The sequence below is a fragment of the Nerophis lumbriciformis genome, linkage group LG11 (genome assembly GCF_033978685.3).
Source record: "Nerophis lumbriciformis linkage group LG11, RoL_Nlum_v2.1, whole genome shotgun sequence".
NCBI lineage: Eukaryota > Metazoa > Chordata > Actinopteri > Syngnathiformes > Syngnathidae > Nerophis > Nerophis lumbriciformis.
Genome location: NC_084558.2, coordinates 4,207,815 through 4,232,127, shown reverse-complemented (window position 1 = coordinate 4,232,127; position 24,313 = coordinate 4,207,815). Strand labels below are relative to the sequence as shown.

General features: G+C 39.1%; 1 protein-coding gene across 1 annotated transcript in view; it reads right to left on the bottom strand.

Annotated features, from left to right (window-relative positions):
* ankfn1b (ankyrin repeat and fibronectin type III domain containing 1b) overlaps positions 1–24,313 on the bottom strand; it is a 247,154-nt gene that overhangs the window by 21,937 nt on the left and 200,904 nt on the right. The window contains exons 16-20 of the mRNA XM_061967684.2: positions 17,673–17,841; positions 17,434–17,600; positions 17,162–17,369; positions 14,923–15,638; positions 12,163–12,388 (exon numbers count right to left, since the gene is read on the bottom strand). Of these exons, the coding sequence (XP_061823668.2) occupies positions 12,163–12,388; positions 14,923–15,638; positions 17,162–17,369; positions 17,434–17,600; positions 17,673–17,841 (1,486 nt within the window). The remainder of the gene's footprint in view (positions 1–12,162; positions 12,389–14,922; positions 15,639–17,161; positions 17,370–17,433; positions 17,601–17,672; positions 17,842–24,313) is intronic.

The window sequence follows — 24,313 nt, the reverse complement described above, 5'->3', positions numbered from 1 at the left end:
CTTTGTTTTATTTATTATTGAACTTGATGGAAGTTATTTTATTTATTATTGAACTTGATGCAAGTTGTACCACAGCTGCACAGTTATTTTATTTATCATTGAACTTGATGTTATTTTATGTTATTGAGTTTGAATGTATACAACTTAATGTTCAACAAATTTGAAAATGTTAAAGCTTGGCATTAGCGCTCTGTTATTGAACTTGGTGCAAGTTATTTGATTTATTATTGAACTTGGTGCAAGTTATTTGATTTATTATTGAACTTGATGCAAGTTATAACACTTTTTTTGATTTATTATTGAACTTGATGTAAGTTATTTGATTTATTATTGAACTTGATGCAAGTTATAACACTTTTATTTGATTTATTATTGAACTTGATGCAAGTTATAACACTTTTTTTGATATATTATTGAACGTGATGCAAGTTATAACACTTTTTTTGATTTATTATTGAACGTGATGCAAGTTATAACACTTTTTTTGATTTATTATTGAACTTGATGCAAGTTATATCACTTTTATTTATTTATTATTGAACGTGATGCAAGTTATAACACTTTGTTTTATTTATTATTGAACTTGATGGAAGTTATTTTATTTATTATTGAACTTGATGCAAGTTGTACCACAGCTGCACAGTTATTTTATTTATCATTGAACTTGATGTTATTTTATGTTATTGAGTTTGAATGTATACAACTTAATGTTCAACAAATTTGAAAATGTTAAAGCTTGGCATTAGCGCTCTGTTATTGAACTTGGTGCAAGTTATTTGATTTATTATTGAACTTGGTGCAAGTTATTTGATTTATTATTGAACTTGATGCAAGTTATAACACTTTTTTTGATTTATTATTGAACTTGATGCAAGTTATAACACTTTTGTTTTATTTATTATTGAACTTGATGCAAGTTATAACACTTTTGTTTTATTTATTATTGAACTTGATGCAAGTTATAACACTTTTTTTGATTTATTATTGAACTTGATGTAAGTTATTTGATTTATTATTGAACTTGATGCAAGTTATACCACTTTTATTTGATTTATTATTGAACTTGATGCAAGTTATAACACTTTTATTTGATTTATTATTGAACTTGATGCAAGTTATAACACTTTTTTTGATTTATTATTGAACGTGATGCAAGTTATAACACTTTTTTTGATTTATTATTGAACTTGATGCAAGTTATAACACTTTTTTTGATTTATTATTGAACGTGATGCAAGTTATAACACTTTGTTTTATTTATTATTGAACTTGATGGAAGTTATTTTATTTATTATTGAACTTGATGCAAGTTGTACCACAGCTGCACAGTTATTTTATTTATCATTGAACTTGATGTTATTTTATGTTATTGAGTTTGAATGTATACAACTTAATGTTCAACAAATTTGAAAATGTTAAAGCTTGGCATTAGCGCTCTGTTATTGAACTTGGTGCAAGTTATTTGATTTATTATTGAACTTGGTGCAAGTTATTTGATTTATTATTGAACTTGATGCAAGTTATAACACTTTTTTTGATTTATTATTGAACTTGATGCAAGTTATAACACTTTTGTTTTATTTATTATTGAACTTGATGCAAGTTATAACACTTTTGTTTTATTTATTATTGAACTTGATGCAAGTTATAACACTTTTTTTGATTTATTATTGAACTTGATGTAAGTTATTTGATTTATTATTGAACTTGATGCAAGTTATACCACTTTTATTTGATTTATTATTGAACTTGATGCAAGTTATAACACTTTTATTTGATTTATTATTGAACTTGATGCAAGTTATAACACTTTTTTTGATTTATTATTGAACGTGATGCAAGTTATAACACTTTTTTTGATTTATTATTGAACTTGATGCAAGTTATAACACTTTTTTTGATTTATTATTGAACTTGATGCAAGTTATATCACTTTGTTTTATTTATTATTGAACTTGATGGAAGTTATTTTATTTATTATTGAACTTGATGCAAGTTGTACCACAGCTGCACAGTTATTTTATTTATCATTGAACTTGATGTTATTTTATGTTATTGAGTTTGAATGTATACAACTTAATGTTCAACAAATTTGAAAATGTTAAAGCTTGGCATTAGCGCTCTGTTATTGAACTTGGTGCAAGTTATTTGATTTATTATTGAACTTGGTGCAAGTTATTTGATTTATTATTGAACTTGATGCAAGTTATAACACTTTTTTTGATTTATTATTGAACTTGATGCAAGTTATAACACTTTTGTTTTATTTATTATTGAACTTGATGCAAGTTATAACACTTTTGTTTTATTTATTATTGAACTTGATGCAAGTTATAACACTTTTTTTGATCTATTATTGAACTTGATGCACGTTATAACACTTTTATTTGATTTATTATTGAACTTGATGCAAGTTATAACACTTTTTTTTTTTTATTATTGAACGTGATGCAAGTTATAACACTTTTTTTGATTTATTATTGAACTTGATGCAAGTTATATCACTTTTTTTTATTTATTATTGAACGTGATGCAAGTTATAACACTTTGTTTTATTTATTATTGAACTTGATGGAAGTTATTTTATTTATTATTGAACTTGATGCAAGTTGTACCACAGCTGCACAGTTATTTTATTTATCATTGAACTTGATGTTATTTTATGTTATTGAGTTTGAATGTATACAACTTAATGTTCAACAAATTTGAAAATGTTAAAGCTTGGCATTAGCGCTCTGTTATTGAACTTGGTGCAAGTTATTTGATTTATTATTGAACTTGGTGCAAGTTATTTGATTTATTATTGAACTTGATGCAAGTTATAACACTTTTTTTGATTGATTATTGAACTTGATGCAAGTTATAACACTTTTGTTTTATTTATTATTGAACTTGATGCAAGTTATAACACTTTTGTTTTATTTATTATTGAACTTGATGCAAGTTATAACACTTTTTTTGATTTATTATTGAACTTGATGTAAGTTATTTGATTTATTATTGAACTTGATGCAAGTTATAACACTTTTATTTGATTTATTATTGAACTTGATGCAAGTTATAACACTTTTTTTGATTTATTATTGAACGTGATGCAAGTTATAACACTTTTTTTGATTTATTATTGAACTTGATGCAAGTTATAACACTTTTTTTGATTTATTATTGAACTTGATGCAAGTTATATCACTTTTTTTTATTTATTATTGAACGTGATGCAAGTTATAACACTTTGTTTTATTTATTATTGAACTTGATGGAAGTTATTTTATTTATTATTGAACTTGATGCAAGTTGTACCACAGCTGCACAGTTATTTTATTTATCATTGAACTTGATGTTATTTTATGTTATTGAGTTTGAATGTATACAACTTAATGTTCAACACATTTGAAAATGTTAAAGCTTGGCATTAGCGCTCTGTTGGGGCGATGGGGGCAGGTGGGGCTTGAAAACTCCCCCTTGTCTAAAGTGGGGGATGACAAAAAAAGTTTGAGAACCACTGGGCTAGGGTTAGAGGGTTAGGGCCATGCAGAATAAGGCATTAATAAGTACTTAATAATTACTAATAATAATAACTCACATATAAATCACTACATGGTCTAGGGCCGAAGTATATCACCGATATGCTCCCACTATATAAGCCCTCTAGATCAGTGGTCCCCAACCACCGGGCCGCGGCCCGGTACCGGTCCGTGGACCGATTGGTACCGGGCCGCACAAGAAATAAAAAAATAAATAAAAAAATAAAAAAATTTATTTTTTATTTTTTACTAAATCAACATAAAAAAACCTCAATATATACATTATATATCAATATAGATCAATACAGTCTGCAGGGATACAGTCTGTAAGCACACATGATTGTTAAAGTTAAAGTTAAAGTACCAATGATTGTCACACACACACTAGGTGTGGCGAAATTATTCTCTGCATTTGACCCATCACCCTTGATCACCCCCTGGGAGGTGAGGGGAGCAGTGGGCAGCAGCGGTGCCCCGCCCGGGAATCATGTTTGGTGATTTAACCCCCAATTCCAACCCTTGATGCTGAGTGCCAAGCAGGGAGGTAATGGGTCCCATTTTTATAGTCTTTGGTATGACTCGGCCGGGGTTTGAACTCACAACCTACCGATCTCAGGGCGGACACTCTAACCACTGGGCCACTGAGTAGGTATTGTATTTCTTTATGACAAAAAAAAAAAAAAAAAAAAAAAAAAAATACCATACCCCCCTGGTCTGTGGGAAAAATTTTCAAGCGTTGACTGGTCCACTGCTCTAGATCACTAAGATCTTCTGAGACCAATCTCTAGCGGTTTACAGAGTAAACTCAAATCAAGGGAGAGCATCATTCAGTCACTATGCAACAAATAGCTGGAATAAACTTCCTGAAGATGTCAGACTTTCCCCAAACTAGACTGAAAACTTGTATGTTCACCTGAGCTTTCAGCTAAATCTTTCAATCTTTTAACTTTTAACGTCCGCACTGTTTTTAGTTTTTATTGTCTGCATTTCAATTTTGCTTTTATTTTCTTTCATTTCACTTTGTTGTACCACATGTGCTGTGAAGCACTTTGAGTCTGCCTTGTGTATGAAAAGTGCTATACAAATAAAGTTGCCTTGCCTAATTAAGAGTCAATATGTTACTAATTTGCATGTTAATAAGCAACTAATTAATGGTGAATATGTTCCTCATACTAAAGTGTTACCAAAAACATTAATAATTTTAAATGTTAAGTTGGTGACCTTTGACCCCAGCAGACAATTTGGTGCCACATATATTTAAAATCAATAGATCCTGTGCTGTGAACGGACAAGGTCTGACTAAAGTTTGAACACTTTATGAATGGTTATACTCCACGTTTAAATGAATCCCATATTGAAAATCTATAGATGTCTTGAATTAACTATTTTTTTTTTTTTTACTTTAATCAAAAATGGGAAGTAAGTAATAACATGAATAGTGTTGTCCCGATACCAATATTTTGGTATTGGTAATACAATTTTCGGTACTTTTCTAAATAAAGCGGACCACAAAAAAATGGCATTATTGGCTTTATTTTAACAAAAGATCTTAGCGTACATTAAAACATATGTTTCTTATTGCAAGTTTGTCCTTAAATAAAATAGTGAACATACAAAACAACTTGTCTTTTAGTAGTAAGTAAACAAACAAAGGCTCCTAATTTAGCTGCTGACATATGCAGTAACATATTGTGTTATTTATCATTCTATTATTTTGTCAAAATGATTAAGGACAAGCTATAAAAATTAATTATTAATCTACTTGTTCATTTACTGTTAATATCTGCTTATTTTCTCTTTTAACATGTTCTATCTACACTTCTGTTAAAATGTAATAACCCGATACCATATAGTTACAGGATCATACATTGGTCATATTCAAAGTCCTCATGTGTCCAGGGACATATTTCCCGCGTTTATAAACATAATATACATTTTAAAAAAAACAAAAGAAGATGTGATGCCAAAAAATATCGACGTAATCATAGTAGTATCGACTAGATGCGCTCCTGTACTTGGTATCATTACAGTGGATGTCAGGTGTAGATCCACCAATGGCGTTTGTTTACATTTTGACGATGGTGAGCTACGGTGTGTAGTAGAGATGCGCGGATAGGCAATTATTTCATCCGCGACCGCGTCAGAAAGTCGTCAACCATCCGCCATCCACCCGATGTAACGTTTGATCAGAACTGCATCCGCCCACCATCCGCCCGTTGTTATATATCTAATATTAATAAAAAAATTTAAAAAAGGGTGAAAACTACGCGAATTGCACCTTGTGCAGACAAGATTTTTCGATCGGACACGGAGGAATTAGCGATGTAAAAGACCACGTTGGGACAAAAAAACACAAGTCTAATGCCGTTGCTAGCGATACAAGTGGAAAACTTTCAACGTTTTTCGTCGCCCAAACAGATTCTTTGGATGTGATAAATGCCGAAGTTTTATTTACGGAGGCAATAATTGAGCATGGACTTCCAATCGCACTGGCTGATCACATGGGACAGTTAATAATGTAATGCAACCTTTAAAAATCATTACGCGGTGATCGCGATCCCAAAAATAAACTTTTCTTGCATGATAATGTCCAGAAAAATTCGCTTTATATTACTATAGAGTCCTTTTAACGAATGAGTTTGATGGTTTATCACAAACCTTAAATGAAAGAAGTCCTTTGTTCTCCTGCACCATGCATGCGCAATCCTGTCGGCTGTATTTCACAGCACGACATACTAATTAACAAATTGAAGCCTTGTGAAAGGTTGACAGGATAACTGGCATTAACTGTCAAAATAATTTCAAACTATTGAAGTTAGCTTACAGAATAAACATGTCAATCAACCCATATGATTTTTGCTGTAATATTTTTGTTTTGAAAAGTCACTGTGACTGATAGAAAAGTGATGGTTTTAGCAACATTTTAACCTGTCTGAATGCTAATAGTCATTTTGCGTCGGGGGGCGAAGCCCTGAACCCTCCACCAGGACTTTGTCCTGGACCTACTGGGGCCTGCGGCCCTTGGACCCTGGCTACTAGGTTTTTCTGATTTAAAAGTTGGCAGGTATGGTGAGGTTATAAAGCTTTTGCCTGTTAAAGAAAGGAGACTGATCCAATGCAGCACAGACATTCGCGTGCCACGCTGTCACGACCCAGACGCACACCAGTGCGCAATCATATGGGAGCCGCGCTGAGCGCACCTCCAAGCGCGTCTCGCTGCCGGCGACGGCCAGATATGGGCCCACGCTCCAGCGCCATCCATTTTCAGGGCTAGTTGATTCGGCAGGTGGGTTGTTACACACTCCTTAGCGGGTTCCAACTTCCATGGCCACCGTCCTGCTCTCTATATCAACCAGGGTGAGCCCCACCCCTTTCATGAGCGCACTACGCGCGGAGTGACCCCTGTTACGCACCCCCGGCAACAGGGGTGGCAAGCAGGTAAGCTGCGCGGGCGGAGCGCGCGGAGTGACCCATGTTACGAGCCCCCGGCCACGGGGGTGGCGGGCAGGTAAGCTGCTTACCTGCTGCGCGTGACGCCGGCCGCGGCGAAAGCGGACGAGGCGGGGTGTCGGTGCGGTGGGCGCGGTAGTGACCCTGGACGTGCGTCGGGCCCTTCTCGCGGATCGCCTCAGCTACGGCTCCCGGTGGGGCCCTCTCGGGGGAAGGGGCCTCGGTCCCGGACCCCGGCGAGGCGTCCCTTCTCCGCTCCGTAAAAGTGTCCATCTCTTTTCTTTTTTTTCTTCTGTTGCGGCATATGCAGCAGGTGCCTGCTCGTTTTTCGTATGTGGGTAACAACATTTAACTATGTACCGAATTGGTTTAACTGCCACCCGCAAAAAAAAAAAAAAAAAAAAAAAAAATTAATCCGCCCGACCCGACCCGCGAGCGGATAAAATCTTAGTTTTTTTAATTTCATCCGCCCGATCCGCGGATAATCCGCGGACTCCGCGGTTGTGTCCGCAAACCGCGCATCTCTAGTGTGTAGTAAAGCATGTTTTGCTATTCCTCGTCCTGCAGGGATGATACTTGTAAGAAACGTACTTTATTTGTCGCCATGGAGACCAGGATTAGTGATTTAGAAGTAGCTAAAACACTGCCGACAGCAGCTGGACATTAGCCGGTAGCTAACTAGCCATGTCTTAAAGCACCTTTCAGTGTTATAACTTCACCTTTATCGTTAGTTTTTAAGCCAAAATGCGTCCGTTCTCCCTTTTCTGTTTACACACTGTGTCTGCTTGTAAGTACTCTGTGATCGTGTGTTGCCGAACATGCTCCTCTGCTCGTAAACCATGACCATGACAGGGGCGCGGGGTTTTGGGGGGGCCGGTGCTTTTCAGAGGTGGTATAGTACCGAATATGATTCATTATGATTCACTTGACCCCCGGGAGGAGCTGGACAAAGTAGCTGGGAAAAGGGAAGTCTGGGCTTCCTTGCTTGGGCTGCTGCCCCCGCGACCTGACTTCAAGATAAGCGGAAGAAGATGGATGGATGCAATTTGACCTTCTAGTAAACAGTCAGATGATTGAAAATCAATCAATTTCTTATAAGTGATTGGGCACGCATCTTTACTATAGTATCTGGTTAAGGGTATACAAGCTTGATACACAAGCTGTACGCTGGCTCCTTTAAAGTATTATTTTGACAGTATTAAGAAGATAAAGTGTAATAAAAATGGCTGCTGACTAGAATTAGATCGCGTTCACTTGATGTCTTGATGGGACAATAGTTCCTGATAAGAAGAAGAAGCGGTCCAGTTGGAAAAGTGCATGAGGACATTCATTGTCCACACACACACGCCTTCCGGAGGCTTCCATTTGCTCATTTGTACCGCCGCACACAGCTGCCCTCCACTCGCTTTTCATCGACTGCGTGTGTGAGGTCATTGCAAGGAGCCTGGTTCATTTGGTGTGTGTGTGTGTGTGTGTAAGTGCGTCACAAAAGTGAAGCGGAATAAGCTCCAGAGAAAATGTGATGCACTTATGGATGATGGCCAAACAGAGTTTAACAACAGGTGGCGCTCCCTCTCCAACAGGAAGTGCTCAGAGAGACGACACAAAGCAGCTTTTTTTACTTCGTTCTTGGTCACGCTCGTTTATTGTTCAATAAAAATAGATTTTCAAAAAAAGTGACGCGACGTCTCCTTCGCGACTCCGCCGACAGCTCCTTGTAAACAAACCAACAAAGTCCTCGTCTTTTCGCCTCCCCCGCCGTCGTCCCACATTCGACACGCTGGCGTGTTTATTTACATTTCTTGGGAAAAACAACACTTTGGACAACATGGAGTCAAAGGAAAAGCTAAGCGCTAACACAGCCGTCGTTATTAAAAACACATTTTAATACAGTAGATGCACCTTTGAAGCAAAGTCCACTTTGTAAACACTAGGTCGCCACGGTAACCAGATGTGGCGACGTCGCCCGTCCTCCAACTTCGTCTGTTGCTACAATTATTTCAGTCGAGCACGGAAAAAAAAAAGTCTTCAAAATAAATATCTGAGTGAGAGGTGTCCTTTTGTTGTTGGGTAAAATGTCCTCCCGTTTAAATAGTTTTTTTTTTTTTTTCTCCAGTTATTTATTATGAAACTGCTCTGAAAAGAAAAGCACCTGCGCCAAGTTAACCCTTAAGAGATTGTTTTGACATTTTAAAAACAAAAACAAAACACTACACAAATGCCGGCACATTTGTTCCTCATGACAAAAAAATTAATAAAAAAATGCATCCCACATTTTTCTTAGCGTCAACTAATGAAACCTTTCATGGAAAAAACTGCCCTTCATATTTTTTTTTCATATTTATCCACCAGATGGTGCTACTTTTCCCCATCCAAAGCATGCAGTGTTAAGCAAAGGCTGTGAATACTTATGTACAAGTGATTTAAAAAAAATTTAAATTGCTAAATTATTTAACAAAAAGTTTTCGCATCGTCTTTATGGGGTGTTGTGTGTAGAATTTTGAGGAGAAATATGCATTTTTCCACATTTTATTATGTTATAGCCTTATGAAATAAGGCTGTAGCATAATAAAATGGATAAAAAAGTACAAAATGTGTGCTTTAACTTATGGAAACTTTTAAAAGTTAAAATCCCCAAACTATAATTACTATTTGATATGTACTGTGAAATTCAAGTTGAAGTACTTTGATTGGTTAAACGTGTAAAAGTATTAATTGTTGAAATTTTGCAGCCGTTTCTGAGTAAAGTGACGTTTTTTGGTCCGATGTCTGTATCAAGATCAGTGTTTCCTATATCTGGGGCGGTATAGCTCGGTTGGTAGAGTGGCCGTGCCATCAACCTGAGGGTTGCAGGTTCGATCCCCGCTTTCGCCATCCTAGTCACTGCCGTTGCGTCCTTGGGCAAGACACTTTACCCACCTGCTCCCAGTGCCACCCACACTGGTTTAAATGTAACTTAGATATTGGGTTTTCACCATGTAAAGCGCTTTGAGTCACTAGAGAAAAGTGCTATATAAATATAATTCACTTAATGAACGAATGTTAATTCGTTCTATTTTATCCACTAGCGACGCTGAGATCATTATTCATGCGTTCGTTACGTCTCGTCTCGACTACTGTAACGTATTATTTTCGGGTCTCCCTATGTCTAGCATTAAAAAATTACAGTTGGTACAAAATGCGGCTGCTAGACTTTTGACAAGAACAAGAAAGTTTGATCATATTACGCCTATACTGGCTCACCTGCACTGGCTTCCTGTGCACTTAAGATGTGACTTTAAGGTTTTACTACTTACGTATAAAATACTACACGGTCTAGCTCCGTCCTATCTTGTCGATTGCATTGTACCATATGTCCCGGCAAGAAATCTGCGTTCAAAGAACTCCGGCTTATTAGTGATTCCCAGAGCCCAAAAAAAGTCTGCGGGCTATAGAGCGTTTTCTATTCGGGCTCCAATACTATGGAATGCCCTCCCGGTAACAATTAGAGATGCTACCTCAGTAGAAGCATTTAAGTCCCATCTTAAAACTCATTTGTATACTCTAGCCTTTAAATAGCCCCCCTGTTAGACCAGTTGATCTGCCGTTTCTTTTCTTTTCTCCTCTGCTCCCCTTTTCCTTGAGGGGGGGGGGGCACAGGTCCGGTGGCCATGGATGAAGTGCTGGCTGTCCAGAGTCGGGACCCGGGGTGGACCGCTCGCCTGTGCATCGGCTGGGAACATCTCTACGCTGCTGACCCGTCTCCGCTCGGGATGGTGTCCTGCTGGCCCCACTATGGACTGGACTCTTACTATTATGTTGGATCCACTATGGACTGGACTCTCACAATATTATGTCAGACCCACTCGACATCCATTGCTTTCGGTCTCCCCTAGAGGGGGGGGGTTACCCACATATGCGGTCCTCTCCAAGGTTTCTCATAGTCATTCACATCGACGTCCCACTGGGGTGAGTTTTTCCTTGCCCGTATGTGGGCTTTGTACCGAGGATGTCGTTGTGGCTTGTGCAGCCCTTTGAGACACTTGTGATTTAGGGCTATATAAATAAAGATTGATTGATTGATTGATTGATAATGTCTTCAAAGGGACAAGGGGTAGAAAATGGAATATCAAACAAATGTGATGCCAAATGTTTGCCCATGCTCATTATGATGCACTTAGTCTGCCAGAGAATAAAAAGACTCAGCAGGATGGACCAGTGTTGCCAACTTGTCTACTTTGTCACTACATCCAGCGCGTAATCAGACGCCTCAAGATGCTCTTTTTCTAAAAAGTGACTATCAACAAATCTCGTGAAGGATCTTTGGGCGATTCTGACGCTCTCGTCAACGTCTTAAAACATCATTTAGGTTCGTTTTTGGACACTTGGAAAAAAAGAAGCGACAGATTTGTATGTCTGAACATATTTTGTTTGCCTTTCATGAATTGTACTCACTTATTGCAAATGCAACAAGGCCAATTATGCAAATTAGAGGATTATGTTGCTATATCAGTCCCGCCCCCAAATTAGGAAACACTGAAAATGTATAAACATCATAAGGATTTGGGGGAAATACTTTTGTTTTGCAATTCAAAAAAACGATATTGTTATGTTAACGTATGGGCCTTTAAAAAGATCAAAACTATAATTAATGTTTGATACGAAGAAAAGTGACTTATTATATTTTGGCTGCAGTTTTTGGGAAGCAGACGTTTTTTTGTCTTTCAGGTCAAATGAGTGGGTGAAATCTGAGGACCTCTTGAGGGTTAATCTCTAAGTATATTAGTAACCAGGTGCATTCTGGGTCATATCCAAAACACTCAACTTGTTCACAACGGTAACATAAAAGAGCACAATTGTTGGAAGATGACAATGTTTTGTTCCTCATTATAAACATAAAAGTATTGCTTGTTTTTTGTTTTTTTTTGTTTCTTTCTTTAAAAGTCCATTTGCTGGTTTGTTATTTTTACAAGATGGAGCGTTTCAGCTACAGCTCACAAGTCCGACTGCAGGTCTTCAGCAGAAGCCAGGATAGAAGTTGCAGCTTTTTAGCACACTTTGACAATCTTTTTTTTTTTTTGTTCATATCCAGAGAAAAAACATATTTTTAAATAATAAAAGTAACGTCCCGTATGGCGTCACACTGTGGTGCCTCGGCTGTGTTTGAGTGCAAGCGGCGAGTACTCCTTAATGCGCACACACAACTTACCCCTCAGCCAGGGGTTTTGCAACTCCAGGGGACAGAAGTCGTCCTGCAGCCACTTTTCCCTCTCGTCCAACACCAGCACCAGGCCGAAGTGCTTCAACTGTTCGGGGCCGTAGAAGGCGCCTTGCTCCTGATCGCCGCCACCCAGCATCCTCCGAGACACGAGGTTCATCTCCTGGACCACCAGCTGCACCATCTCCCCCGCCGACGTGCACGGCGTCACGCAGAGCTGCAAGCAAAGAGATGACATCATTTTATTGTGCACCAAGACATTTTGAAGCGAAATGGGCCTTTCTAACGGTACAAAATCCAGACAAAACAACTAAAAATATTGTTGTTTGTTGGCTTTTTTTGTGTCTACACACTTTTTACAAGAATATAAGTGATGGTATGAGGGGGAATAAGGTACATATTGGTATCCTTCATATTTTGCTCGGTTTTACCATTAACATTTTTATAACTTCTTTTTGCACTTTCATTACAGTTACGGTATCTAAATTACACAAAGTTTGACTCTGGAACTGATTAATTATATTTACATATTTTTTTTAATGGTAAATCAATTGTATTTATATTTTTATATATATATATATATATATATATATATATATATATATATATATATATATATATATACATACATATATATATATGTATATATACATACTGTATATACATATATATATATATTTATATATATATACATATATATATATATATGTATATATATATACTGTATATACATATATATATATATATTTATATATATATATATATATATATATATATATATACATACATACATACATACATACATACATACATACATATATATATATATATATACATACATATATATATATATATAACCACAACAAAACAATTGCAAATGCTCAAACCACAACAAAACAATTGCAAATGAGCCGTCGACCCCCAGACAGAGCGACTCCAAAACCAACAAAGGATGTAACTGTCGAAAGAAACCTGATTGCCCTCTCAACGGGGGGTGCTTACAAACATCAGTTGTCTACCAATCTAAAGTAATACGCAAGGACATTAACACATCCGACACATATGTAGGATTAACCGAGGGAGAATTCAAAACCAGATGGAACAATCACAAGGCTTCTTTCAGGAACAAAAACCTGCGAAATACCACAGAACTCAGCAAACACATTTGGGACCTCAAAGACAATAATGTTGAATATTCAATAACATGGCAAATTCTTGCATCCAGCACACCTTACAATAGTGGTAATAAAAGATGCAACCTATGCTTGAAAGAGAAACTGTTTATTATTTACCGTCCAGACCTGTCATCCCTCAACAAGCGCAGCGAAATTGTAACAACATGCCGCCATAGACGGAAACACCTCCTAGGTAACACATGAGCCAATCACCACGCCCCTAGGCCAGCCTGTACCCACCCACTCTGTGCCCTATATAAACCATGGTATGCGAATGCTCCCATTAAAATCTCCTGATGATTGAGGGTACCCTCCCTCATGAAACAGGCCTGTAGAGATGAAATAGTCTTGTGATTTTTTTCCCACACATACATATATATATATATATATATATATATAGCTATATATATATTTATCATGGTTATTACTTCATCAGAAGATACATTTATTTTCTATTATTATTTTTTTATTAAGGTTTGATGTAGCATTTTAAAGTAGAAATCAATACCTTCAATTTATAATAAATAATGTTAAAATATAGTATTTCAAAAATAACTACAAAATAAATAAATAATACAATAGATTATTTAAAGGAACTAATTTAACATTTAATTCAACCACAATAAATACTATTATTTATTATTCTCATACTTTTATATTTATTGTAATATTATTCATCATTTGTATAATATTTATTTATTTATTATCCTTATAACATTTAACTTAACAATAAATTAACATTCAAATAATTACTAAAATATATTCAGCACCTGGGGATAAGTTGATTGGCAACAATAAATTGGCCCTACTGTGTGAATGTGAATGTTGTCTGTCTATCTGTGTTGATTGATTGATTAATTGATTGAGATTTTTATTAGTAGATTGCACAATACAGTACATATTCCGTACAATTGACCACTAAATGGTAACACCCCAATAAGTTTTTCAACTTGTTTAAGTAGGGGTCCAAGTTAATCAATTCATGGTTGGCCCTGCGATGAAGTGGCGACTTGTCCAGGGTGTACCCCGCCTTCCGCCCGAATGCAGCTGGGATAGGCTACAGCACCCCCCCGCGACCCCGAAAGGGACAAGCGGTAGAAAATGGATGGATGGATTTTTTATATGGCCTGTCCGAGCTGATGTTGGGCATGACAAGAAGTATCATTTATTGATAATTACTAATAATTTAAAATGGAAGTTGAAATTTTAAACTTTTAATATAAACATTTAACCATCTTTGAGTACCTAGATACTGTAAGTGCGATAAAAATGGATGTATTATTAATGATTATCTGCATTATAAAGGGAATACATTTCTTTTTTTTCCCGAATTCAAACACAACTAAATAATATTTATAATCTATATTGAAACATCAAACAAATCATTAAAAATGTATTCATGGAATTCATTAAGTTAGGTCCTAGAAAAGCGCTAGTCTGCTACTGGTAGTGTCCTTGAGCAAGGCATCAAACAACCAGAGTCAGGACAGTGTTGCACCAGCTAATGCTGCCTAAAAAAAATAATAAAGTTAAAAGCGCATTAAAAGAGAATTAGAGTATAGTTCCAAAGATGTACCTTGACACTGGTCTCCTTGGGGAGGCCCGTGCGGTACTGGGGGTACACTCTGAGGGTGGCGTGGGACCCCTTCCTGTGGGCGGCTGTCATTGGTGACGAGAGCTGCTGGGTACCGCTGTCCTCAGACAGCGTACGTGCGGGCGGGCGCCGTGCCGCGGCGCATTCGGCCGAGCAGCAGCGGTCGACCGACGAGGGCCTGTGCCAGCGTTGCTGGGGTGAGTTGGCGGGCGAAGTGTCGTGGCGGGCGTACGACTGGCGGTTGGCGGACACAGCCGAGGGGAACTCCAGGCTGCTGGTGCGCACACAAAAGGCCTGTCGCTTCTCGGTGATGTGTAACAGCTCAATCTGTCTGCTTGGCAGAATGAAATCGCTGTCAAAAAGCTCGGGCGGACCCCGTTGGCGCCGCTCGCCCCCGCAACGGATGCCGCCGCCGCCGCCGCCGCACCTTCCGAGGTCCCTCCCTCGCTGTGGCTCTGAGGCCTGCAGGACGTCCGGCGTGGAGTCCCTCAGTGCACCGCCTCCTCGGCCGCCTCTACCGCTTCCGCTGCCGTCGCTGCGCAGGAAGCCGCGAGGCTCCAAGGGCGCCGAGGTGGAGAGCGGCGACGGGGGCAGGAGATCCAGCTCGCGGGGGCTTTGGGCTCGGCTGGAGTCGTAGTCGCTATCGGTGGTGAGGAAGACCTCGGAGGAACCTTCCTCATCCGACAACCCTGCAAAGTCTGAACAAAGCAACATTTTAGTTGACTTCAACACTTATGTAAGCCAGTGGTTCTCAAACAATAGTACGTGAACCACTAGTGGTACGCAGGCTCCATTTAGTGCAGGGGTGTCAAATGTACGACCCACGGGCCAGTTTAGGCCCTCGAACAGGTTTTATCCGGCCCGCGGGATGAGTTTGCTAAGTATAAAAATGAGCCGAAATGTTTGAATGAAAGAAAGAGCTGTTCTAAATATGTCCACTAGATGTCACAATAGCAATTCTTTGTATCTTTGTAGATAATGCTACATATGTAAAAAAAACAAAAAAAAAAACATATGATGTTAGTGCACCAGTCGAGGAAAATGAGCAAACTACATAAATAACTTCCTGTAATTTGATTTTGATATCATTTTTTTTATCTTGATAGATTGCAAATTAACACCAATGAGTTGACTGGTGAACATTATCACATAATTTATTCAGAAAGTATAAATAACGACAAATAAAGATGGAATACTATTAAACCCTGCTGACCCCACTGTGGACTGGACTCTTACTGTTATGCTGGATCCACTATGGACTGGACTCTCACAATATTATGTTAGACCCACTCGACATCCATTGCATTCGGTCTCCCTAGAGGGGGGGGGTTACCCACATATGCGGTCCTCTCCAAGGTTTCTCATAGTCATTCACATCGACGTCCCACTGGGGTGAGTTTTTCCTTGCCCTTATGTGGGCTATACCGAGGATGTCGTTGTGGCTTGTGCAGCCCTTTGAGACACTTGTGATTTAGGGCTATATAAATAAACATTGATTGATTGATTGATTGATTGAAACGCAACATGTAAGTGTAAAAAAAAACAACAACAACATTATGATTGGTACAATTTCAGAATGTGTTTGTTCTATTTTTAAACAAAGAAGACAACCTGAAGTTGTCTTTATTTTTAAGTTATCGTGCCGTGATTTTACCAGTCCGGCCCACTGGGGAGTAGATGTTTTTCCATGTGGCCCCCCCATCTAAAATGAGTTTGACACCCCTGATCTAGTGGAACACCAAAGAATCCCTTCATTTGAGTACAGTGTTTTTTTTTGTTTTTTTTTTCGATATTCAAACACAGTGTTACTGTTCAATCTGTGTGTAATGTAACAGAGGCCCAAAATATTAAATATACTTGTTAAATAAAACCTCTGCCTTGTTTTTAAAGTTAAGGTTGAAGTACCAATGATTGTCACACACACACTAGGTGTGGTGAAATTTGTCCTCTGCATTTGACCCATCCCCTTGTTCACCCCCTGGGATGTGAGGGGAGCAGTGAGCAACAGCGGTGGCCGCGCCCAGGAATAATTTTTGGTGATTTAACCCCCAATTCCAACCCTTGATGCTGAGTGCCAAGCAGGGAGGTAATGGGTCCATTTTTATAGTCTTTGGTATGACTCGGCTACTTAGGCCTACTAAGCTACTGTATTGTAATGTTGGGCTTGGTGAAAAAAAGTTTGAAAACCGCTGATGAAAGCGCATCCGTTTTGGGGTCCCACCTGAGTGTTTGCGGCAAGCTTCTGGTGACGGCAGCGGGGAGGGCAGGAAGTCCGGCTGTGAGGATGTGGAAGGAGGCTTATCAGGCAGCACCTCTGTGGAGAAGTCAATCAAACCACTGATGGAGATGCCTCCTGTTGGCTGCTTGTAGCGGGCGTACTGCAAGGCCTCCATGATCCACCTCGCGTCCCGCCACACCTCCTCCATTTGCTGTCGTAAACCACATTCGTTAATCCAAATGGAAAAATCTGAACGTGGCTTCTGTGCTGCACACCTGAATGTGCTCCTGGAGCTGCTGTTGCTTCTTCTTGGCGGCCAAGAGCTCCTCTTCGGAGAAAGCCTCCCTCAAGGCCTGCTGGGACATGAGGGACTCCAGCTCCAGCAGGGCGGACACACGGCAGTACTGGCCGATAAAACTGGGGCAATAGGCGTTGAAATGGACTGGCGCGAGAGAGGAGGCGGTTAAATGAAGTACGTCTAACTCGGCGTGTGTCGCGGTCGTGGCGCACTCACCCAGTTCAAAGATCTGCAGGGGCAGCGTGAGGAAGCCGGAGCGGGGAGAGTAGGGGTTGTTCTGACCGGGGGCCGTGCACACCTCGTCGGAAGGAGGCAGGAGGAGGAGGAAGGAAACTTTGTCGCCAAACTCCAACACTTCCTGGGTGTAGATTCGGAAGTCTTGTGCCTGCAAACATACAGAGAAGAGAATAAAAATAATGGCATATGCAGTCTACCGGTCCGGAATGTAGCGGAAGAAATCATCAAACCATTCACATACATCTGCAATTTATCTTTTCAACTTGGACAATTTCCTTCACAAATGAAACTCTCAAAAGTCATCCCCATCTTCAAATCTGGAGACAAACACCACTTCACAAATTACCGGCCCGTCTCCCTTCTGCCACAGTTGTCAAAAATTTTGGAAAAATTATTTGATGATAGACTTCGTGGCTTCATTGAAAAACACACATTATTATCTGATTGTCAATATGGGTTCTGACAAAATAGGTCAACTTCATTAGCTTTAAGTGATCTAATAGAGAACATTACTAATGGTATCGAGAAAAACAAATTTGTTTTAGGAATTTTTATTGACCTGCAAAAGGCTTTCGATACCATTGATCACCAGATTTTGGTAAACAAACTGGAAAACTATGGCATAAGGGGAGTGGCAGGGAAATGGCTGAAGAGCTACTTGAATGAGAGACAGCAGATTGTTCAGATCGACCAACATCAATCTACACTCATGAACATAACCTGTGGAGTCCCCCAGGGGTCGATACTAGGACCCACACTATTTATAATGTATATCAATGAAATATGTAAAGTATCAACACTGCTGAAGTTCATCCTCTTTGCTGACGACACAACCATTACATGTGCAGGTGATGACGTTAAGCAACTTTTGGCCTCTGTAACTGAGGAGATGATCAAGTTAAAAACTTGGTTTAATACCAACAAATTGTCTCTCAATTTAAAGAAGACCAAAATCATGCTCTTTAGCAATCGCAAAAGTGAAATACCCATCAGGATAGTTATCGATGATACACCAATAGAATATGTTCAACAAAATTCATTCTTAGGAGTGGTAATAGATGAAAATATATCATGGAAGCCTCATATAAATTACCTGAGGACAAAAGTTGCTAAATGTGTTGGAATGATGAGGAGATCATGTCATTTATTGAACACCAATGCTCTGCTTTTATTGTATCATTCATTTATTATGTCATATCTAAACTATTGTGTTGAAGTCTGGGGAAATTGTTATAAATCTCATCTACAGCCTTTAGTCACTCTGCAGAAAAAGGCCATTAGGATTGTGTCCAATGTTCACTACTTACATCATTCAAATCCACTATTCATGGAGTTAAAGCAACTTAAACTGCACGATGTGATCAATTTTAAAACTGCTCAAATTATGTTTAGGGCATCCCAAAACTCTCTACCATCCAATATACAAAACCTATTCCAGGATAGAGATGCTCATCATAGTTACAGTCTAAGAGGAAACAACAAATTATATTTGCCTAAATTTAGAACAACTTTGAAATCAATGTGCATTTCAGTGCGTGGAGTCAGTCTGTGGAACAACTTAGGGGACGAGTTAAAAACCTGTTCTAACATGATTACATTTAAAAGACTGTTTAAAAAAGAAGTACTGAAGAAGTACGAGGAGGAAAGAGAGTGATGCCCTAAGCACAGAGCGATGGGAGAGAGGTGTATGGTCAGAGAGTGTTTGGGCCTGTGTGTGTGTGTATGTGTGTGTGTGTGTGTGTGTGTGTGTGTGTGTGTGTGTGTGTGTGTGTGTGTGTGTGTGTGTGTGTGTGTGTGTGTGTGTGTGTGTGTGTGTGTGTTTTGTCTCGTCTTGTCTTGTTTTATAGTAACAGTGGTACTATTGTATTGTTAGTGTACAGGAGCTTTTCTTGTTTTTGTTTGTATAGTATTGTTCTTGTATTATATTGTTTATGTTAAATGTGGAATGAGTGAGAGGGGTTGGGATATTATAAGCATTTGCTTCATCCAACCCCTTTTCAAGCCTTGCATAAATGTCCCTGCCAAAATGTTTAAAAAAAAAAAGTGTGTGTTGTACTGTGCAGGTTTGAAATAAATAATTCAATCAAAAACCGTAATAAGGTGGTAACTGTTAGTGACCGTGCGCATTTTCTCGTTTCTTCTCCAAGATGAGGGTGAGTCCATAACGCGCTAAATGGCCGACTTAATGATTGTGCGAGTGCGTTTGATTCAATGTGAACTATTTACTGGCACCGTGTGAAGCTTGTGAACCCGGAAAATATCGTAAATTAGTTACACTATTGTGTAAGGTTTCAAATTGTGGGGGAAATTAGCAGCTTATAGTCTCAAGTTTCAAGTTTATTCACAATACCATATAACAATTACAATAGTAGTGAATATCATCATTTAAAGATGTTGGTACGTGAAAGGGTCCCCAAAATAAGCTAGAAGAAGCTTTTGACAGGGGGTCCAGAGGACAGTATATTAGTGACGTGCGGGGCCTCACTTGCCATCATGGAAAGAAAAAAAATGTAAAAAGAAAAAAAAATAATTAAATTGTTATATGTATTCAGTGATTATACTATAAAGTTATTTTCCATTTAACTTCACCAGTTTTAGATTATTTTCATTCAAAATCGCTGAATTTTCACATTTGCCGTTCAAATACTGAGAAGAGACGGTGCGGTGATCAGCACCCAGTTGAGGCACGTCACTCAGTTGTGCCTCACCATGGATTGTGGACTCGGCTAACTGCTGGCCTGCTCTGCAGTGAGACCGTATTGCTATATGGACTATATTATACATTTCCATAGTTTAGTTAGCTGAGGTATATAATGTACAGTGTATTTTGTCAACAACTGTATGTGTGTAAAGTATTTCTTGTGCTGAGCAATCATAAAACTGCTGCGAAGACGTACTGTGTGAGGCTCGCAGTAATCCCGCCTCCTGGTGCCGGTTAATGCACCCCCCGACGGAAGCGCCACACCAACCAAAACCCACACCCAAACCCTCCACGTGCAAGACCGAATCCACCCAAAAAAAGTCACTTAACAAGAAGCCAAAAAGTGCAAAAACAACAACGACTGCAGGGACACAACATTATGTACACCTGCAGACTGCAACACGGATTTCATATTTCATTCATTCACAACTCCTCCAACACGAACACCACTGTTACCGCACTTATAAGTAAAGGTAAGACCATAATAACGTTTTTTTAATTAAATGTGCTTTTTTGTGTGCGACAGATTGTATGTGTAAAGTTAAAGTTTAGTTAAAGTACCAATGATTGTCACACACACACTAGGTGTGGTGAAATGTGTCCTCTGCATTTGACCCATCCCTTGATCACCCCCTGGGAGGTGAGGGGAGCAGTGGGCAGCAGCGGCGCCGCGCCCGGTAATAATTTTTGGTGATTTAACCCCCAATTCCAACCCTTGATGCTGAGTGCCAAGCAGGGAAGAATGCTGGTATGAGCTTTTAAACATAACCTGTTAACTGCTGCCAATCAAATGGTGAATAAGATACTCTTTAGGGTTCATATGTTTGTAAATCTGACTGTGATGAAGTCAGTGCCTCACCAGCCATGAACCTCACCGCACGTCACTGCAGTATATACATGGAATGATGAAACATGGTAGCAAGCACAACAACAAAAAACAACAACAACAACGCTATATGATAAACACAAGATAATAGTACTAAAGCAGGGGTCACCAACCTTTTTGAAGCCAAGAGCTACTTCTTGGGTACTGATTAATGCGAAGGGCTACCAGTTTGATACACACTTAAATAAATTGCCAGAAAGAGCCGATTTGCTCAATTTACCTTTAACTCTATGTTATTATTAATAATTAATTATATTTATCTTTGCTGGAAACACTGATCATCTTAATGATTTCTCACAATAAATATATATAGAAACAGATAAATATCAATATGCAACACTTTATTTTTATATTTTCTCTAAGTGCCCATTTTTCAAATTGAACATTTTCAAATGATCACTTCTAAGACAGTCTTGTGAAATCACAATATCCCATTTTAACTAGCTAGCCACTAACATGTTTAAACAAATCATGAATTACTTTGCACCATGTTTGTACAAATAATAACTCATGTAAAATACAAAAATCAACTCTCAATTTTTTTTAAATAAATCATGTCACACTTTGAACTGGACACCAAATCTGTTATCTGTTTCTTTGTCAGTTAGTGAAGACCAAGTCTTTAAAATATTTTCTTGGATTTTCAAATTCTATTTGAGTTTTGTCTCTCTTAGAATTAAAAATGTCGAGCAAAGGGAGACCAGCTTGCTAGTAAATAAATACAATTTAAAAAATAGAGGCAGCTCACTGGTAAGTGCTGCTATTTGACCTCATGGTAAACTACCGACCGGTGTCCCACCTTCCCTTTATTTCGAAAATCCTCGAAAAAATTGTCGCACAGCAGCTAAATGAACACTTAGTGTCTAACAATCTCTGTGAACCTTTTCAATCCGGTTTCAGGGCAAATCACTCTACGGAGACAGCCCTCGCAAAAATGACTAATGATCTACTGCTAACGATGGATTCTGATGCGTCATCTATGTTGCTGCTTCTTGATCTTAGCGCTGCTTTCGATACCGTCGATCATAATATTTTATTAGAGCGTATCAAAACACGTATTGGTATGTCAGACTTAGCTTTGTCGTGGTTTAACTCTTATCTTACTGACAGGATGCAATGCGTCTCCCATAATAATGTGACCTCGGACTATGTTAAGGTAACGTGCGGAGTTCCTCAGGGTTCGGTTCTTGGCCCTGCACTCTTTAGTATTTACATGCTGCCGCTAGGCGACATCATACGCAAATACGGTGTTAGCTTTCACTGTTATGCTGATGACACCCAACTCTACATGCCCCTAAAGCTGACCAACACGCCGGATTGTAGTCAGCTGGAGGCGTGTCTTAATGAAATTAAACAATGGATGTCCGCTAACTTCTTGCAACTCAACGCCAAGAAAACGGAAATGCTGATTATCGGTCCTGCTAAACACCGACATTTATTTAATAATACCACCTTAACATTTGACAACCAAACAATTACACAAGGCGAATCAGTAAAGAATCTGGGTATTATCTTCGACCCAACTCTCTCGTTTGAATCACAAATTAAGAGTGTTACTAAAACGGCCTTCTTTCATCTCCGTAATATCGCTAAAATTCGTTCTATTTTATCCACTAGCGACGCTGAGATCATTATTCATGCGTTCGTTACGTCTCGTCTCGACTACTGTAACGTATTATTTTCGGGTCTCCCTATGTCTAGCATTAAAAAATTACAGTTGGTACAAAATGCGGCTGCTAGACTTTTGACAAGAACAAGAAAGTTTGATCATATTACGCCTATACTGGCTCACCTGCACTGGCTTCCTGTGCACTTAAGATGTGACTTTAAGGTTTTACTACTTACGTATAAAATACTACACGGTCTAGCTCCGTCCTATCTTGTCGATTGCATTGTACCATATGTCCCGGCAAGAAATCTGCGTTCAAAGAACTCCGGCTTATTAGTGATTCCCAGAGCCCAAAAAAAGTCTGCGGGCTATAGAGCGTTTTCTATTCGGGCTCCAGTACTATGGAATGCCCTCCCGGTAACAATTAGAGATGCTACCTCAGTAGAAGCATTTAAGTCCCATCTTAAAACTCATTTGTATACTCTAGCCTTTAAATAGCCCCCCTGTTAGACCAGTTGATCTGCCGTTTCTTTTCTTTTCTCCTCTGCTCCCCTTTTCCTTGAGGGGGGGGGGGGGGCACAGGTCCGGTGGCCATGGATGAAGTGCTGGCTGTCCAGAGTCGGGACCCAGGGTGGACCGCTCGCCTGTGCATCGGCTGGGAACATCTCTGCGCTGCTGACCCGTCTCCGCTCGGGATGGTGTCCTGCTGGCCCCACTATGGACTGGACTCTTACTATTATGTTGGATCCACTATGGACTGGACTCTCACAATATTATGTCAGACCCACTCGACATCCATTGCTTTCGGTCTCCCCTAGAGGGGGGGGGTTACCCACATATGCGGTCCTCTCCAAGGTTTCTCATAGTCATTCACATCGACGTCCCACTGGGGTGAGTTTTTCCTTGCCCGTATGTGGGCTTTGTACCGAGGATGTCGTTGTGGCTTGTGCAGCCCTTTGAGACACTTGTGATTTAGGGCTATATAAATAAAGATTGATTGATTGATTGATTGAGCTATTTTTAGAACAGGCCAGCGGGCTACTCATCTGGTCCTTACGGGCGACCTGGTGCCCGCGGGCACCGCGTTGGTGACCCCTGTACTAAAGCAAGCATACACATACATACATACATTCATTCAACCATGCAAAACCCAACAGTAGTCTACCCCACATGAGGCATTAAAGATAGGTGGTTAATAGGTAAGTTTTCAGTTTCTTTTTGAAGTTGGAGAATGGATACTGCATCTTGAGGCTCTCATTAAGTCTAAAAACCTTATAGGGGCCCTATCATGCAAAACCAACTTTTCTAACTTGGGGGATCTGAGCCGAGGTTGTCGTTGTGGCTTGTGCAGCCCTTTGAGACACTCGTGATTTAGGGCTATATAAGTAAACATTGATTGATTGATTGATTGAACTGTTAATGCC